Here is a 19,469-nt window from a genome sequence, read left to right on the forward strand (position 1 = left end):
GTGCTAGGAAGTGTGCGGCTGTTGTAAGGTGGGCAGTGTCACTGAGGGCAGTGACAGTCAGGGAAAGCTTGCTTGGGGCCGGTAGGCTTTGCCTATGGCATGGAGGTCTTAAGATTCAGAGCTTGTGGCAGGCTGAACCCAGCATGCAGTAAAGACATAGGCCATTCAGGAATGACACATGGCCTGAGGATGGAAGGTGGAATAGAGGACTGGGGCCCAGTGACAGTGGAGAGGTGGCCGGCAAGACACTGTTCGGTAGCAGCAGGGAGCCAAAAGGGAACAGGGAGGGAGGGAGTGATCTGGCAAAAGTTGGTCATGACGGGATAGAGGGAAAGCAGGGAGCCCCACCACCCATGGGGGGACATGCCCACACCTCACTAGCCAGAAGATCCTCCTCTTAGTGTGCCTTTGACAGGAGGGACAGTGGCCTCTCTTTACCCTTTGCCAGCCTCTGAGGATCCAAACCACCTACCCCCTTTGGCCACCTACCCCCTTTGGCCAAGCTGTCTTCCTCCCCACCTTCCTTTTCTATCACTTTATCACTTCCTGCCCTGTCATATATCCCTTTTTTTTTGGTGGCAAAGGGATCCTTGGTCCAAGATCATTTGGAAAGGAGCCATTATCCACCATGTATCAGATCTTCATGGGCATCCCTGTAGGGTTGTGGAGCTTGGTCTACCTCTGTGTGCCCTGCCTGACCCCCAAAGGGGGACCTTGGATTTTTGGGGAGCCCATAGCCTCTGATGCAGGCACTTTGAGCCTGGCTTGCTTTTCTTTTGCTTTCTGTCCTTAAGCTTTGGGGAATGGTGTCTCTGGTAAGGAGGTGGGCAGAATGTGACTCAGCCCTGCCTTCTTCAGCCTGCAATTCTTTCAAAAGCTGGAGTAGTGGCCTGCAGGAGCCAGCGCCTTCCCTCTCTGCACCAGAGGTAAGGCGAGGCCCTGTTGCCCCACTGCCCTCAGGGCCCAACTGACATTTCATTCTCCTCTTCAGGCCAACCTCTACCCCACCGTAGGCCTGCAGACACCTGGGGAGATTGTGGACGCCAACTTTGGGCAGCAGCCCTTCCTGTTTGACATTGAGGACTACATGCGGGAGTGGCGTGCCAAGGTCCAAGGCACTGTGCACTGCTTCCCCATCAGTGCTCGGCTTGGCGAGTGGCAGGCAGTGCTGCAGAGGTGAGTTCCCCACTCCTGCCCTTTCCAGCCCTGGCCCATCACAGGGGCCTCACTCTCCCATAGGCCCCTGTACTGCTTCAGGCTGCTCTTATGAACTCCAGTGGGTAACCATTCTTTCTGGAAAGCACTCTCGGGGTAACTCTGCCTGCTGCTGTCCTTCTTCCCTCTTACCAGATGAGCAGCTTCTGCTCAGTTCTCCAGATCTGTTCCTAATTAAGCCTTTGCCCCCTCACCTGGGTTGGAAGGCTCTGCATGTAGTTATCACCAGCAGAGCTGCTTTCCTTCTCCAGGTCATTTTGCAGAGGATGTACTAGGATGCCTGGTGGTCTCTTCATCTATGGACTTTTTTTGCACCATAGGGAGTATCCATCATGCTGTGACTCTGGCCTGAGGTCATCTCTCAAGGTCATCATCCATCTAAGTCCCATGCATCCATGGCAGTGGTGGCTGGAAGAGAATCCTCCTGAGGCCAGCCTATCTGGCTCTTGGATGATTAGTTTTCAAAACATCCTGGAAGCCAGGCTTGCTGAGAATCTGAAGGGAGGCAAGGTTTGGGTCTCTCTTCTTCTCGCCAGCTGCAGGCTTGAGTGAGACAATAACCAGGACCCACTCTGCCAGAGGTGGGCTAGCTTGTTAGCTTGACTCACAAGGGTGGGCAGAGAAGGGCTGGGCTTCCATTAGCCCTGATTATTGTCCTGCAGAGGCACCCAGGTAGCAGGGTCCCTTGGGTGGGGTTGGTTTGTACACTGGGTTCTTCATGCAGTCTTCCTTTCTTTAAGGATGGGTATGGAGGCAGCTATAGGCGAGGGGTGAGGTGGGGATTATGTGGCCAGATCTTTAGAGCCACACTGTTTTGGTTTTAGCCCTCAGAGCTGTTGAGAAGCTCTTCCTTGGACGGCTGGCCAGTACAATGCCAGTCCCCGAAGCAGGCTTGCTGGGACAGGCAAGGGGAGAGGTGGAGCTGCCCCAGCCGTGTTGGGGAGGGAACGATACTCTGAGCTTGCAGTGTGTTTGGATGTGTGCGTGTGCCAGTGTGTGTTCATATGTGGTGTTTGCCAACACCTACCCGCCTTGGTCGGGGGTTCGGGTTATTTCCTCTCTTTTGCTTGTGTGGGCAACCCTTTTGTAAGTAAAGTGCTTTTCATATTTAAGATTATTTTCTTGGTGTCCTTTCAAGAAGTGGGATTAATGAGTCAGTGGACCGTATATGTTAGTGGCATCTGACGTGCACATGGACTCCTCTGAACCATGTTTTGTCCAAAATGTTTGCCCTTGTGTTCATAATAGTTATCTTTATTCAGAATGTAAAATAAATACGTAATTTCATTATCAGAGGTTTATTTCATTGATGGTGCTAGGCACTTTCTATGAATCATCTCACTTAACCCTTAAAACACGAGGAGACACACAGCTGAACTTCTGTGCCTTTCACATTGGTGTTTGGCAGTTACGGTAATGGTGTCGGATACATGGTTACACCAAGGTACTCAGGTCTGTGGACATCAGATGTGAGGGCTCACCCTTCTGCTCTCCACGTGTGTGCATGCACACAGACACACATGTGCCACCGCTGAGCCAGCTGCCAGTGCGATTAAATGGCAACTGGGCATTGCGCTTCTCCAGGCCTTTCGCCAGAGGCTGTACTCCTATTGGCCACTTGGTTGCCTATATCTTGGCTTCTTGGGCCCCTGACTGGGTGTATTGTGGAGTGACTTGGGTCATGGGCTAGCTCCCCATCAGCCTCTAGAGCCAGCACTCCTGAGGGCCAGGTTCGCCTGCTGAACTGGAATGCTTATGCTGGGCATGTGGGGCCGTCTGCAGAGGAGCTGCTGTGTCTCTGGAAGGCACGCACACGGCACACATCGCCTTGGTCTGGGCAGCTCCTAGACCAGTTGGCTCTGAGAGACTGTCAGCCATCTCTGGGCTTGCCACAGTTCACAAGAGGCAGCCGCTGCTGTAAGGAGACGATACATGCCTGTGCGTGTATTTTTGTTATCATACTCGCCTGCTTGTGGACGGCATATTCCAAAGAAACTGCAGCCCCTCCTCCAAGCTGTGAGGACAGCTGTGGTGACTGGCTCCTCCCCAGCCTGACTGCATGAGCGCTGGGGTGGGAGGGGCGGGTGTTTTATTTTGTTGGAGCCTCTTTATTCTCATTCTGTGAAGGTTGCACCTTCACATGTGTAAGGAAGCCCAGATAGGGAGATAGTTTGTTCCATCAGGTGATCAATGAGAAATGCAGTTCTAGAGTATCACCGTGAGCATTTCCTTTCTTCTAGCATGGTCTCATCTTACCTGGTGCATCATGGGTATTGTGCCACAGCTACGGCTTTTGCCCGAATGACTGAAACCCCGATTCAGGAAGAACAAGCATCCATAAAGAACAGACAAAGTAAGGTTGATTTTCCTCTCTCCTCTCTCTCCTTCCCTCACCTGTCCCTAACTCTGCTCTCTGGCTCATGCCAGCCTTGGGTAACCTGTCAGGAGTCCATTCAGCTCTGGTCCTTACCACCAGGAGACCAGCCCACAGCCCCAGCCCAGCCCCAGGCTCTGCTTCTGTCCCTCCTTCAAGACAACACTGCCCAGATGGACGGCCCGGCAGCATGGGAATGAATGCCTCCATGCAGCCTCCCTACTGCACACTCTGATGGCCCGGCAGAGGCTGGGGCCTGGCATGGCTGGATCCCCCTCCTCCATGCTTGCTTCCTTCCCCTGAATCCTGGATTCTCCTCAGCCTCATGTTCATAGTCTTCTGGAAGAGTGTGTTTGCATCTTCTCAGACCAATGTCCTGCCTCTGCCATTTACTCAGCTTTAGTAGTTGTGCCGGCTCCCGGCCAGAGGAAGGACTGAGTAGTTAGACAGGGAGAAGGCTGGTCCTCTGTGGCTGTTGTGGTAGCACTTCTCTCTGCACCCGCCTCTGGTCCCGCATTTTGCAGACAACCACGGGAAGGAGCCAAAGGAAACTTTGCTAATGTACATACTGGCCTATATACTGTGTGTTTGGGGCTCTTTTGTGGAAGGAGGGTGTTGGGAAAGAGGAAACTGAGCCCAGAAAGGAGATAGGAAGAGGAGAGGCGAGTGAAGGAGAATGGGCGTCTGTGGATGTGTGTGTCTGTGTGTGCCTGCTTGCGTCTCTCTGAGCCTGTCGTCTCTGTGTATGTGCATGTGTCTGTGTCTCCCAGAGAAGCTACGCCCAGCCAGACAGACGGAAAGGGATCCCAGACTTGGGATCTACGAATGAGAGCCTCAGACCCAGAAGTCGCTCCCAGCAAGATGCACCAGGCCCCAGAGCAAGAGCAAGATGCTGATGGCCTGAGAGGTGTCAACGTCAGAGATGCCATTATGAGGAGGATGGCCTTCTCTCCCAGCAGGGAGCACGCTGCAGCCCCTGAAGACTGCCAAGACTTGGGTCCTGGCCCAGAAACCATTGTGTTCCCATTGCCATCCCACTGTGAGGCCTGAAAAGAGAGAAGTCTGTCTGAAGAGGAGCCCCTAGGGCCACCAAGCTGCCTGGGTGCCCGGCCCCAGATCATGCTCCCACAGCCAAAACCCCTCCCCGTGCCCAGGTCCCTGGCGACTGACCTCCATAGGAGCAGGCCTCCACATCTGCTCTCCTGCCTCTGCACTGAGTCCTGCCTCTGTTTTCCCCTGTTGTTCTTTGAAGACTCCCTGACACTTGGCAGAAACCAGGGTCTATTCTGGGGCTGGGGGCCAGGTTCTTTCTTTAGCTTCTCTGAGCATCTCAACCAGACATGCCACTCTGAGCCAGCCCGTGACCATTGGCTAGTCCATGCTTGGGGCTGGTAGTGTGCAGGCATGTGGCTGTGAAGAAAGTCTGCAGCCCCTCACTCACTGCCATACCCTTGCTCTCTGCAGAGATCCAGAAGCTGGTGCTGGAGGGCCGTGTGGGTGAGGCCATTGAGACCACACAGCGCTTCTATCCAGGACTGCTGGAGCATAACCCTAACCTGCTCTTCATGCTCAAGTAAGTTTTGGGCACCATCATCTCCCCCCTAACCCAGCCCCTCTCAGCTGGTGGTGGGAACATACAGCCCAGACCAAGCCCAGAGCATTGCCGCTCTGCTCCCTCTGCAGGTGCCGACAATTTGTGGAGATGGTGAATGGGACCGACAGTGAGGTCCGCAGCTTGAGCTCCCGAAGCCCCAAGTCCCAGGACAGCTACCCTGGCTCCCCCAGCCTCAGCCCCCGACACGGCCCTAGTAGTTCTCACATGCACAACACAGGTCAGCCACTCTCCAGAGGGCTCGGGGAAGAACTGGTGTGGAGAAGAAAGGCCACCCACATGCCCTTCCCTGGGCTGGGCTCAGGGCTTGCTGCTGGATTTGGGGGAAGGGAAATGGGACCACTGTGGTCATTCCTCGGGCCCCTTTATGGCAAACCGCCCCTCCTCTTGTGACTATTCCCTGGTTTCCAGGAGCAGACAGTCCCAGCTGCAGCAATGGCGTCGCAAGCAAAAGCAAACAGAACCACAGTAAATACCCTGTACCCAGCTCCTCCTCCTCCTCCTCGTCCTCCTCGTCCTCCTCATCCCCATCCTCCGTCAATTACTCCGAGTCCAACTCAACAGATTCCACCAAGTCCCAGCCCCACAGCAGCACCAGTAACCAGGAGACCAGGTGCCTGTCCTGCTCTGCTTCTTCCTCCTCCTTTCTGCTCTGCACCAGCTGGGCTCACTGCAGCCTGTCCGAGTGCCACCCCTGCCCTTAACTGCCCACCTCCGTCCCAGGTCTGTGCCTGGAGTGGTTGCTGCTGACCTGTCAGGCCAGGCATTGGCTCCAGCTTCTGGCCCTGCCTGTGATCTAGCTGTCATTTTGCTCAGCCCTGACTTTCTCAAGAAGCGCTGCTCCTGCGGGGCCTGGCAGAACCCCTAGATTCTCCACCGAAGAAGCTTTGACTGAGTGTGGTCCGCGGTCAGACAGATGGAGCAGCAGAGATTTTAGGCTGTAGACTACCTGTGGCTTTCGGCTGCCCCCAAGCATACTTCTCAGGGGTCTCTGGTCCCGGGGGCTGGGAGAGGAATGGGTGGAAGGGGTGTGTCAGCTCACACAAAGGCCAAGGAGGGGAGAGCCACAGAAGCAGCACTGGGACAAGAGTTAGAATCAGGTGACAGGCCTCTGGGGATAACTGATGTCAGAGTAGGGGCCAGGTGTTGGAGCCTGGTTTACCCACAGCAACCTGTGGCAAGCCTGAATGGAGGCCCAGCCAGGCTGCTCCCAACCATATCTGCCTGGCCAGCTCCTACCTGCACCCTTCTCCACAGTGACAGTGAGATGGAGATGGAAGCAGAGCATTACCCCAATGGTGTGCTGGAGAGTGTAGCCACACGCATCGTCAACGGCGCCTACAAGCATGAGGACCTACAGACAGATGAGTCCAGCATGGGTGAGAACCATGGCCTGGTATGGTGTTGCGGGGTGGGAGTGGCTCAGCCTGGATGACTTCTGCCCCCTGGGAGTGGGTTGGCATGGGCAGGCTCTGTCAGCCTGAGAAGCTCTGAGTGGACCTGCTCCACTGGCACCGTAGTCAGGAATGCGTGCTTGGAGTGGGAGGGCCCATGGCCTGATGCTGAAACCAGGGCTGCTGCGTCTGAGGCTGGAGCGACTTGGTGAGAGTGGGCATTCTCTCGAGCACTCTAGCAGGTGGGAAGAGGGAAAGTCGAATTCAGACTCTTAGGTCATGTGCTAGGTGGACTAAAAGCCCCTCAACTACGGATGGTCCACCTAACTTGGCCCCAAGGTCCCTCTTGCCATCTCCTTTTTAGGGTCCCCGCCCCAGTCCTCCCCTTGTCTCCTTACCCCTCACGATTTGTTCTCTGCTGGGCTCTGGGCGCAGATGATGGGCATCCTCGGCGGCAGCTCTGTGGGGGCAACCAGGCTGCCACAGAAAGGATTATCCTGTTTGGTCGCGAGTTGCAGGCACTGAGCGAGCAGCTGGGCCGGGAGTACGGCAAGAATTTGGCCCACACGGAGATGCTGCAGGTATAGAACAAGCCAGGCGCTCATACAGAGCAGCTTCCCACATGGGGGTGGGGACAGGTCGACTCTGGGAGGGCCTTGGGGGTAGCAGCAACAGGACAGAGTGGGCTCTCATCAAGTCCACGATGGGAAACAGGACTTCCAGCATATATGCAACCCTCTCTAGGCTCTGGGGAGGGCACAGTCCTTCCTGACCCTATGCTCAGGGTTTGCAGTGCCCTCACTGGGCACCGTGCAGGGCCCTGTATGCCCCCTGGAGCCATGGAGATATGTATGTGTGTGGTATGTGCCATACTCTTCTCAAGAATGCCCTATCCCTTAGGATGCCTTTAGCCTGCTGGCATACTCAGACCCCTGGAGCTGCCCAGTTGGCCAGCAGCTTGACCCCATCCAGAGGGAGCCTGTGTGTGCTGCCCTCAACAGCGCCATTTTAGGTAAGTAGATATAACAAAAACAGAAGCTCGTCCATGAGTGCCTGGGCTAGCCTACCTCCCCTCTCTCCCTAGGAACTGCTGATGTTTGTCCAAATCAGGGTAGTGAGCTCTGCCTGGGCACTCTCTGGTAGCCCATAGCACTTGGGTTTCCATGGCTGAACCTAAATCCTGGCCTCCCTCTGCCCAGCTGAGTTGGCTGGCTAGATCATGATAGACCCTGGCCGATGACTGTGGGCCTGGCCAGCTCATGGCTCTGAAGAGAGCTAAGGTCCTCAGGTTCCTGGCATGGCTGCGGGGTCATAGACTGATGCTTGGGACAAACACACAGAGACACATGAACACTGTTCCCAGAGATTCTGTCCACTGCCCCTACTTTCTGCTCTCAAGGGAACTTTGATCTAGGCCAACTCCTGGGCAAAGCAGTGACCAGGCCTTGTCTCTCCTCCACAGAGTCTCAGAACCTGCCAAAGCAGCCCCCTCTGATGCTCGCCCTGGGTCAGGCATCTGAATGTCTACGGCTCATGGCCCGAGCAGGCCTGGGATCTTGTTCCTTTGCCAGAGTCGACGACTACTTGCACTAGCTGACCACGCTGGCTGGCCCCACCTGGCCCCTCTCAGCCCCTCTCTAGCCAGAGCTAGAGCAGCCCTGCCCTCCATAGGCATCTGGCGCAGGGCCCTGGAAGCCATGGGCAGAGTCCATTCCTCCTGCCTGGCCTCCCCCATTCCCTTTCCTGTCTTCCTTTTCTTTCTTCCTTTCCTTTCCCTTACCCTTTCCTTTTCCTTTCCTTCCTTCCCTTCCTTCCCCATCCCTCCCTCTCCTCCTTCCTTCCTTCTTTCCTTTTTCCTTTCCTTCCTCCTCCTACCCCTGCCCTCAGTCTTTCTCTCCCCTTCATGTGCAGCGGCCTCTGACACAGTATTGGCTGGTTACTCTCATGTAGCGCCTTCTACTTCGAAAGGGGGGTTTTGTTTTGAGGAGGGTTTGGGTTTTTTAATCTTTTTTTTTTCTCCTGACTGAGCCACCAGTATTTATCTCTGGAGAGCTTGTGCTGAGCTGGTTTCTGCTAATTTAGTGATGAAGCCTATCCAAGTTCGTGATAGCTTATTATTTTCATAAGTAAAAAAAAAATGAGATTATATATATAAATATATATATTAAAAAAGACACAGTATTTATCGTAGTGTTAGTGGTCCAGCACCTCTTGGGTGAGGCTGTCCAGACACCATATGTTTTTATTTGAGTCCAACTCATTAAAAAAGAATCATCTCTGTCACCTCAGCCAAGTAATAAGTTTATTTCAGGCTTCCCCTTTGTTGAGCCACAGGCCCAGCTGCAGCCCAGGGAAGCCCAGTAGGCACTGGGGGCCAGTTAGTGGGCAGGTCAGGCTAAGTTGGTTAGCAGCTGAGAGGTGTGGGTCCCTAGGCCCCTGAGAGCTGGGCTGAGCAGAGAACTACAGGGCTGAGGCTTCAGAGAAGGGATGAGTTGGCCGAGGGCTAATCAGCAAAGCAAGGGAGTAGGGAGTCCTTGGCCAGCACATTATCCACCATTCTACCCTGCCTCTCACTGCCTGCCTTGCCCCTTCCTTTCTCTCCCTTTCAACATCCTATTTTCCCTTGTCGTTAAGATGGCCAAATAATTCATTTACTCTAAATTGATTGCCTGGAAACTACCTGCCTTTGACCCAAGAGCTGCTGTGTGTCAGGCTGCGGGGAGGATGTGTGTCCATTCCAGGACAGAAGTCCTTGAGTACAGGGGCTGCCTTCTTTCTGCCTGGATCTTCACCGTCTCTGCACAGCTCTCATGGAATCAGTGCTTTCTCTTGAGAAGCTAGAACTTTGTGGAGGCAGATTCTTGGGCTGCCGGTTGCTGGAGGGGATGGAACTCTTGACCTACTAGGTCAGGCTTCACTGCAGCTGTGCCAGGCAGCTCCCTGCAGCTTGGCCCCGGCCACTCTTAGAAAAGACTATTATGAGTATTTGCTGGCCAGAGGAAGGGACCTCATGGGCTCTGCAGGTGTCCCACCAACTGCTTCAGATGGATCCTCACAGCTGGTGGGGCAAAAACAGTCCTGGTACTGCCATCAGGGAATCAGGAAAGGAAGGGGCTGAGTTGACTGCTAGGACTTGGGCAGGCCATCCGTGGAGAGGACTGACTGCCCAGGAGGAAGAAGGGAGGAGGCCTACCCAGAGGAGCACCAGGAGGGGTCGGGATTTCCCTACCTGCTTCACAGTGAGAGGGAGCACACAGGCAGTCCTTGCAAAGGGGCAAGGCCAGAAATTGAACTTCTAGTCCGTGCCTGGGCAGGGGCTGGGTAAGCTCCTGCTCTTTGGCAGTGGACATAGGGATGGTGGTATGGCTGAGATACTCATTGCCTGACAGGCTCACAGCTGGACAGAAAAAGTGATTGAGTTGGACCAACTGCTGGTGATGGGGTTGGAGCCCTCGCCCTGTGCTCTCCCAGAGTTCTGCCTTGGGACATGATCCTACGAGCTGCTGCTTTTTCTTGGTCCCCACCAGGGCTCCAGCTGGTACCTCAGACTGTGGCCTGTTGGGGAGGTGTTGTCATGTCTGTAAAGGAAACTCACCCTGTGCAAGGCTGAGGATGTCTAGCTCCCAAACCCAGAGGTTGGAAACATCAAGCTCCTAAAATGGCCAGAGCTGAGCAGAATTGGGAATTTAAACCAGAGGCTTTTGCAGCTGGAATGGGGTTCAGAGAACATCTACTCCACCAGTCCTCTCCTTTTACAGATATGGAAACAGGCCCAGAAGATTAAATGACTTAGCCAAAGTCACACAGCAAATTAGTGGCAGAGCTTGGACTAACCTCATCCCTGGGGGTTGTGCAACACTGTTTAGTCCTGAAGCTAAATGGCAGGTGAGGGCTTAGGCTGGTGAGGCCCCCAGCAGTGTCTGAGCAGCTGGTACCTTCAGGGGTGTGTCAGGGATGGGGACGGGTGCATGGGCTTGAGTTGTGGAGCGTCAGAGAGAGGGCCCAAGAGGGCCTGGGACAGCTGTGTGCTGCTTGGGGTTGGGTGTCCTCCTGGCTCACTCTCAGTACCCATGGCCACCTCCCCATTTTCTGTGCCTTATCTCACTGTTTCAGCTGAGTCCAAGTTGTTTACTCTGTTCCTCTCCAGAGGGGCTCTCTGTCCCAGTTGGACAGCTTGCCTTTGGGACATAAGCCTTTGCCCCACAAGCCGTGGAGAGGACCAAAACCAAGCTGCTTGAGTCCACTATCTTGCTGATAGTTCACGGCTGCCTGCCAGCCAGAGGAGCCCCTTATGCACACCCAGTCCTACCAGCCTGCTTTCGGGAGCCAACAGTGGGGAAGGCACCTGGGAGGAGCCCCAGTGAAGGGCTGGACCTGACCTGAGGGGACAGGAAGAAGACCTGGCTCTGTTGGGTTGTCCAGTCCTGGGGGAGCAGCCTTCCCTATTTACCTTTCCCCCTTGTGCCACCAAATGGTCACTCCTTCCAGAGTGGACCCTGGCAGACCCTACAAAGAAAGCCAGAACCTCTGATCCTTACCCACATGAATCTGTGGCTGGGGGTAGGCCGCCAGAACAGGGACACCAAGAGATGGTGAAGGGGGGACTGCCCAGCCCACCCAGCGCCTTCCTACCCCTTAAGCAAGCACAAAGAAGATGAGGCAGAGAACTGTCAGAGCTGAAAGTTCCTTTGGTTGCTCACAACTCAGGTATGCATGCCATGTGGCAGCCAGGCAGCAGAGCCCTACTTGACCACCGGTCCCGTACACCAGACTTGTGGCCAGTTCATGGACTCTGGATGCCTCAGGTGCCGCCTCTCTGCATAGGGTTTTCCTCCATTAGTAACTACAGCTGAAACAGATGTCCTCCACATTGTGCACACTGGTTCTGCCTTTGTCCTTGCAAGTTGATACTTGGCATTAGCATGAAACTTGTGGGCGTGGGAGGGTTTAGAGAGAATTCTAACACAAAACATCCTATTAAATTGTACTTGAGAGATGAAAAAACTCCTGTTGTATTTTGACAGAATTATTTTTATTAAAATACACATCCATGAGTAGTCATGAGTGTCTGGTCTCTGCTTTGAGCCTTACTGGAGTTGGCACCCCTTGTGTGGCTCACTCTGTCCTGGGGGTCTGGCCCTTACTCAGCCCACCTCTCAAGTTCCCAGGCCCCTGGCACCCCTCAGGGACCCTCAAGACTTCAGGTTCAGGTGTTTGTGAGACCCCAAAGAGGATAGGCGCTTGTGCTTCAGTTCTCTCCCTGCAAACAGCTTTCATCTGAGACAAAGAAAAAGGAGAAAATTCACTTTCAAAAAGGTGGCCACAAGTCCTTCTGTCCTCCAAATAAGATTTTTTTTTTTAAAGATTTTATTTATTTGACAGACAGCGAAAGAGGGAATACAAGCAGGGGAAGTGGGAGAGGAAGAAGAGAGTCCGATGTGGGGCTCGATCCCAGGACCCTGGGATCACTCACCTGAGCGGAAGGCAGATGCTTAAAAACTGAGCCACCCAGGCGCCCCTCAGAATAAGATTTTAATGTAGTCCAAACACACTCGTCCCAAACACTGGGCAGTCACAGGGCTTCTGAGGCTTATTGAAGTTAGCTTCCTGTCAGTCTGAAGAGAAAGTACTCATGCTCAAAATCTCGGTTCTGCTGTTTACTAACTGGGTAACTGGAAAATTAACCTTTCTCAGCTTCAGTTTCCCCACCCTTAAAACGTGATTTGGGTAGGCAAAGAATAAATGAAACAAGATGGGATCGGGAGGGAGACAAACCATAAGAGACTCTTAATCTCACAAAACAAACTGAGGGTTGCCGGGGGCTGGGTGTAGAGAGAGGGTGGTGGGGTTATGGACATTGGGGAAGGTATGTGCTATGAAGTGTGTAAACCTGGCGATTCACAGACCTGTACCCCTGCGGCTAATAATACATTTATGTGTTAATAAAAAAATAAAAAACTTTTTAAAAAAGTGACTAATTCTACCCCGTGGAGGCAGAGAATTATAGCACATGTAGGGGAGGCTTGACATAGAGGGATATATAGTACATGTGTGCTTCACTTGGTTATTTTATAGGACTATTACTCGACAGGACTCTCTTAGGGAACACTGAAGAGGGAAGAATGGAATGTTAGATTAAGCAAAAAGTCCTGGTTCCATAAATAAAGCCAGAGTACCTTTAATTTCTCTCTAGACTAGTGGTTTCAACAGGGAGTGATTTTGCCCCCTCATCCCGGGAACATTTGGCTGTGACTCAAGATATTTTTGGAAGGCCAGGGATGCTATAAACATCCTACAATGCATAGACAGCACCCCACAACAAAGAATTATCAGGCTCAGAATGTCAACAGTGCCCCTGTTGAAAAACCCTGTTCCAGAATGAATATTGAGATGGTAAGAAATATCAAACACAAGCACATTTTGAGTCTGCATGGCTGTTCAGAATCCGGCGGGAAAAGATTAAGGGGATTAAAACCTCATAAGAGGGAGGTCAGAGGTCACCATCTCTCATCACTCTTGAAGACTTCCATGCTCCAAAGGTGGCAGCAGTGGCAGGAAGTCCTCCTTCCAAACCAGGGATAGCACTCACTGCTGGCCATCAGTTCTCAGCAAGAACAATTGCCTCAGCTCAACTGACATGTTCTGTCATCACAAGTTGCTCTGGAACGATGGCTGGCACACCGTTCTAATACTAGCTGAGTGGGGGTCCAGACTCTCACCAGGAGTCAGAATACCAGAGAGGCTTCCCCTGACGAAATAACCCCTAATCCTACATCTCCAACATAGCCTACTTTACATAGCTAAGGATTATAGGTGACAGATTTCATTACTCTGGCAGAGTAATGGTGAAGTAAAGAGCAGTCTTGTTACAAAATGGTATTTACTTGGTGAGACACAGACTCCAGTAAAGAGATCTGAGAGACTGAGGTCACAGTAGGTGCACTAACATTTAAGGAACAACCAAAGAACATGCAGAGGAAGAAAAGCCCAGACAGGCACCAGAGAACAGAAGACAGTCATTATTGTAGGAGTCAGGAGGCCAAGTCCGGCGAGTTCAAGAGAACTACCGTTGTACAACAACAGGTCGTTGGGTCCAACACCAGACCTTCCTTATTTCCAGACAAAGGCCCACTACAGTTCCCAGAACCTCCTTATTACTGATGCGGGATGGAAGGGCCCGAGGCTGTTACACATCTGACCAGCCGCCTCCACCGCCGGAAATAAAGGACCAACCCCTCGGCTAACCCACTTAATCTCCGCCCCCAAGGTGCGAGCATGCGCAATCTTCGATCGCGGCCCCTCCCAGCGCAGGCCCACCCCCGTCAGGGAGCATGCGCAGACCTCCGGCCGTCCCGCCCCTCCCTTTCCAGAGCTCCCGGTTCCTAAGAAACCAGGCGGCGCGTACCCGGTGCCTGTGCGTTGCACTACGGGGCCCGCGCGTCCCCGCCAGCCTCCCTCTTGGCGGGCGGGTTGCGGCCGAGATCGGTCTAGACCCATGGTCCCCAGTGCAGCGCAGAACGGGCGATGCCAGCATGCCAGGTGAGAGGCGGGCCCGCGGCGGCGGGTGAGGATGAAGGAGGGCATGGCGCGGCAGCCAGCGGGCGTGGACCGGGCCTCCTCCGCGGCCCGGCGCCCGAGGTCGGAGGCGGGACTGCTCAGAGCCTGGGCTGGAGGGGGCCATTCTAACTGCCAGCGCGGTCGCCGAGTTCGGGGGTCGCCCCGGAGTTCGTCCTCCAAGCCCAGAAATAGGACCTACGGATTTGGTCGTGTAATTGTAGAATTTTGGCTCCTGGACGGACCTCGGCCATAACTCATCCCTTTACGGGACGCGGAAACCTAGGCTCCCCTGTCCTGCCCCGAGCAGACCCTACCTGTGTGGACTGACGCTTTGTGGACAAGGATGGGAGGTGTGGAAGCTTCAGACAAAGGGCGCTGGTCCATCGTCTTTCAGAGGGAGATGGGACTTTTAGGGGGTAAATCTTTATTTAAGGAAAGAGGGTTCAGGTGTTAGATAGGAGAAGGGACACTCCAGAAAGTGCGGGTGGCTCAGGCAGTCACCGAATGCCCACTGGCCACGTCTCAATGGCCCTGGCCTAGCTTCGAAGCTCAGGAAGGAAGCAGAAGGACTAGCGGAGACAAAAGGTGAGGTAAGGTGTTCCCATCAAGACGTTATCACATGAATGGGGAGGAAGGAAATGGGGGCGGGGAGATCTGGACTTGTGAATGGTTGTGTGAAGAGTTTACCTCCCAAACTGCAACAGAATCTGAAGAATGGGAGAAGAATGGAAGAGTTTAAAGCTGCGTTGGCTAGACAGCAAGAAAGGTAATATATATACCATCTTATAGAAGAAAGTGGGTGTCCTTTTGAGTATCCAGAACCGAGGTGGGGCACGGCCCAGAAGACCTATGTAAACTCTGGGGCACAGAGTCTCAGAATGAAGAGCTGTTGGTGTATGACCCTTCACTTGAAGGGAAGAGATGTTTAAATTAGAAAGAACACTTAAGACACGTTACTGAGATACGGAGAAGATGGTTGTCTTTAAGTGTTGGGGAAGCTAGATTGATTCTTCATAAGGAAACTCCTCTTCTGAAAAGCTATGTACACCCAGGGAACAAAAGAGTTTCAATTAAGGCCATCCATTTTACAGAAAAATGTGGAGAAGTACTGGTTTTGGACTAGGAATTTAAAGACTGGACTAAGAGGTGAAAATTTTCAGTAGACAGTTCTGTTGGTGGGCTCCCCGTTTTACAGATAAAAATTCTGTTGTCAGGTTTTCTCTTACCACCTGGTTGCTATACTTTTCCTGTGGAATGATCGATCTGGGTCTGATCAGCTATTTTTATTTGCTGGGAAAATTGCTATAGTATTACCAGAATCCCCTAGTAGCAGGATTAGGAATGACAGCCCTCCCCCCAAAAAGACAAAGATTTGTAATATGGTAAAAAGAAGTGTATAATTTTTTAAAAGATGGTCCCTGATTCTAATCAATAAAATCAATTTCTTACTAGCTTGATAAAACTAATTTCCTTCCTTCCTTCCTCTTTCTTTCCTTTCTTCCTCCCTCCCTCCCTCTTTCTTTCTTTTTTTCTTTCTGATAAAACTAATTTTCAGGGACGCCTGGGTGGATCAGTAGGTTAAGCGGCTGCCTTTTGCTCAGGTCATGATCTCAAGGCCCTAGGATTGAGTCCTATTTCCTGCCCTTTGCTCGGCAGGGAGCCTGCTTCTCCTTCTGCCTCTGCCTGCCACTCTGCCTGCTTGTGCTCGCTCACTCTCTCTGACAAATAAATAAATTTAAAAACAACAGCAACTAATTTTCAATGTATATTTGATTTTGCAGCAGGTTTTCTTTCCCCCTCAGAGTGATAAGATACATTTAAAGAATGGTGATGTTAGGGGCACCTGGGTGGCCCAGTTGGTTAAGCATCTGCTGTCAGCTCAGGTCATGATTCAGAGTCCCTGCTCCATTTGCCCCTCATCCTGCTCCAGCTCTCTCTCTTTCTCTCTCTCTCTCAAGTAAATAAATAAGAAATCTTTATTTTTTTTTATTTTTTTTTAAAAGAGATGTTCTTCACTTTTCTTTTCTTTTTTTTTTTTAAGATTTTATTTATTTATTTGACACAGAGATCACAAGTAGGCAGAGAAGCAGGCAGGGGGGCGGGTAGCAGGCTCCCTGCTGAGCAGAGAGCCTGATGCGGGGCTCTATCCCAGGACCCTGGGATCATGACCTGAGCCACCCAGGCGCCCAAATAAAAAATCTTTAAAAAAAAAAAAAAGAAAAGAAAAAGAAAAAGTATGGTGATATTAATAGGTCAGATTAATTTGAGTAACAGAATTTTGTCTGAGGTTCATAAATCAATGCCATACCATATCTATGATGTGGCTGTGCATCTTATTGATTTTTCTTTAATCTGTGGAAATATTTTGTATAAATACCTTAAGAGATATAATGGAGTATTATCAGAAGGGTTTGCAATCTATGGGGGAAATTGGCACTGTTAATCAAATCCTGTCAGAAAGCTTTATGAAGATCATTGAATTCTTTATAGAAACCCTCATTACCTTAGCGCTGGTCCAGATAGAAGACAGACTAGTGGGCCAAAATCAAGGTAAGATGGAAGGGAGCAATTACTGTCCTTGGACCTGGGAGGCTGCTTTGAATGTAAGTGAAAATACTTTCTTGAATGAGCAGTTGAAGGAGATACTGTATGAATGTGAAGAGTGTGCTCCATTGATGAGTGTGCAATTTTTGAGCTCCTATAATCAGAAAGACACTTGCTTTCAAAAGAGAAAGATGGACTCACAGACTCTAGAAGTGTTTGTCGCTATAGCAATGAAACTTTTCACCAATAATTACTTAATATCCACTCCGTTTTCTAGGGCAGCTGAAGGCAGTTATCAAATCTGACCTGTAATAAAGTAATCAACAGTATTTAACAGGCCAACATACCAGATAAACCAGTAATGCTAACAGGATCTACTTTCACTGAACTGATTTTCTAGTTACATGGTAAGAGGAGAATGAACCTGGAGATGCAGTGCCAACTGACATAAGTTGTAACACAAATGTTGGTGTTCAGAAAACTTAAGAATCAGTCAGAGCCCACTAAGAAGTAGGAGAGGAGCCTGATGTCTGACAAGTCACTCACACATATTTATTTTAGGAGGTCCAATTCCAGGATAAATTCATTGTTGGAACTGGACAGCATCTAGGAAAAAAATTCAGATTTTGTTAGTTTTAGTTTTGAGAATTCATATACAGTATTGTAAGGGGACATTATTTTTCTTAAAAGGTAACAGCTTTATATTCCAAGAGAGTCCAAATATCCAGAGTACTTGAAAAATATAAATGCCAGGTGTTTTTAAAAAGCGGGGATTGAAAGATACTTGAAATAGACTTGGGTTCCTGAAAGTCAGAATCGGGAGAAATACTGAAAAAAAAAAAAAATGAAAGCAGTAAGACTTCCTCCACTAACACTTACTGTGAATTAGCCATTAGGTCAGGAATGAGCTCACTGAAGTATTAGCTCTTTAAACTGAGAGACAAGAAATGAGAAGTGAAGTAAATATTTCTATCTCACAGTGATAGGAATAAACACCCAGACAATAGAGATTAACCATTAAGAAGGAAAAGGTGAATATTCCTGCATTACTTGAATACATGCAAACTCTGTTGTTAAGCACTTGTTCTTTAGGTCCTTCTCTGAGAAGGAAAGAGTTGCAAGTAGGAGAGTTACCTTTGTCCTAGATACTGGCAGTTCTCAGAGTAGCCAGTGACACAATGCCACACTTTTTGGGACCCAGGATAGACAGAAATTGCTCTCCTCCTCCCCATCCCCCCACCACCCTCCCACTCCTGCCACCTCTCACAGTTATTTGATAAGGGTTTCTATCCTATCCACTGTCTACCAGGAAGTATCAGGAATGAAACCTGTGATGAATGGAACTGAGTATCTAAAATGCCGTCTTCCTTTCTGGCAGAGGGTAACGGTGCTGCTCTCAAACTGTCAACTCTTAGTTTCTCATGAGAGCAGATAACCCCAAAATAGAACCGGAAACACTTCTACTTGGCTTTGAGATTTACCATATCGCTTTACAACCTCAAAATCTTTTATTATTTACTTTCACAATTATATTTTGCTTAGAATGCTGGTGAGCCTGGCTGGTTCATTTGGTAGAGCATGTGACTCTAGATCTCAGGGTTGTGAGTTCGAGCCCCACATTGGGTGTAGAGATTACTTAAAAATAAATATCTTAAAAAAGGAAAATGAATGATACTGTTAAGCAAATCATATAACTTCAGGACTATAATATCTTAACGTGTAATTTATAACAAAATAAATTGAATATAGTATAGTTGTCTAACACTAGAGAAATGAAAAGCTGGTTCATGTAGTCCTTGAAATACATAACCTTTAGAAACTGTGGTTAACATGAAAAATGCTTATGTCAAAATAGGTACGTGAAAAAAATCAGGATACAAAGTTATGAATACAGTTTGATCACAAGTATACTAAATATAAAAACTTTTAAAAAGAACATGAGAGGGCACCTGGGTGGCTCAGTCGTTGGGCGTCTGTCTGCCTTTGGCTCGGGTGGTGGTCCCGGGGTCCTGGGATCGAACCCCGCATTGGGCTCCCTGCTTGGCGGGAGACCTGCTTCTCCCTCTCCCACTCCCCCTGTTTGTGTTCCCTCTCTCACAGTCTCTGTCAAATAAATAAATAAATAATCTTTTAAAAAATGAGAAAAACAGTAATTTTCTGTAATGAGTGTGTGTGTGTGTGTGTGTGTGTGCGTGTGTTTATGATTTATTTTTATTTATTTGAGAGGGGGAGAGAAGGACCAGGGGAAGAGGGGCCAGAGGGAGAGGGAGAAGAGAATCCCAAGCAGACTCCCCTACGCAGGGCTCGATCTCAGGACCCTGAGATCATGACCTGAACCGAAAAGAAGAGTAGGACTGAGCCACCCAGGGCCCCTATAATGAGTGTATATATATACACTCATTATATATAATTTTTTTAAAGATTTTATTTATTTGACAGAGAGAGACACAGCGAGAGAGGGAACACAAGCAGGGGGAGAGGGAGAGGGAGAAGCAGGCTCCCCGCTGAGCAGGGAGCCCAATGTGGGGCTCGATCCCAGGACCCCGGAATCATGACCTGAGCCGAAGGCAGCCACTTAACAACTGAGCCACCCAGGTGCCCCAATGAGTATATATTTAAAAAAACAAACCTTCCTAAGAGTTTCTTGCTGGTGTAAAAGATGATTCGGAACCATTTTCTCTTCGCAGGCCCTCACCCCGTCTCACGCTGTGACTGTATTAAAGTGCTGAGGGAGAGGGCTGACAGGACAACACTGTTGTTTCCTATCCCAGGT

At 50.6% G+C, this 19,469-nt stretch overlaps 2 protein-coding genes across 3 annotated transcripts in view; both read left to right on the forward strand.

Annotated features, from left to right (window-relative positions):
* Positions 1-8,723, forward strand: part of RANBP10 (RAN binding protein 10) — a 65,361-nt gene extending 56,638 nt beyond the window's left edge. The window contains exons 6-14 of the mRNA XM_080828226.1: positions 992-1,176; positions 3,456-3,568; positions 5,054-5,162; positions 5,273-5,421; positions 5,613-5,814; positions 6,459-6,580; positions 7,031-7,176; positions 7,496-7,607; positions 8,058-8,723. Of these exons, the coding sequence (XP_080684352.1) occupies positions 992-1,176; positions 3,456-3,568; positions 5,054-5,162; positions 5,273-5,421; positions 5,613-5,814; positions 6,459-6,580; positions 7,031-7,176; positions 7,496-7,607; positions 8,058-8,188 (1,269 nt within the window). The 3' untranslated portion in view covers positions 8,189-8,723. The remainder of the gene's footprint in view (positions 1-991; positions 1,177-3,455; positions 3,569-5,053; positions 5,163-5,272; positions 5,422-5,612; positions 5,815-6,458; positions 6,581-7,030; positions 7,177-7,495; positions 7,608-8,057) is intronic.
* A 5,240-nt stretch (positions 8,724-13,963) lies between these two features.
* The window catches only part of GFOD2 (Gfo/Idh/MocA-like oxidoreductase domain containing 2), a 41,245-nt gene continuing 35,739 nt past the window's right edge, over positions 13,964-19,469 (forward strand). The window contains exon 1 of one of the 2 annotated variants that reach the window (XM_080828239.1): positions 13,964-14,134. The gene's annotated coding sequence lies outside the window, so the exon portion shown is untranslated. The remainder of the gene's footprint in view (positions 14,135-19,469) is intronic. The other variant, XM_080828240.1, reaches the window with a different exon arrangement.

This window comes from Martes martes, assembly GCF_963455335.1.
Source record: "Martes martes genome assembly, chromosome: 17".
NCBI lineage: Eukaryota > Metazoa > Chordata > Mammalia > Carnivora > Mustelidae > Martes > Martes martes.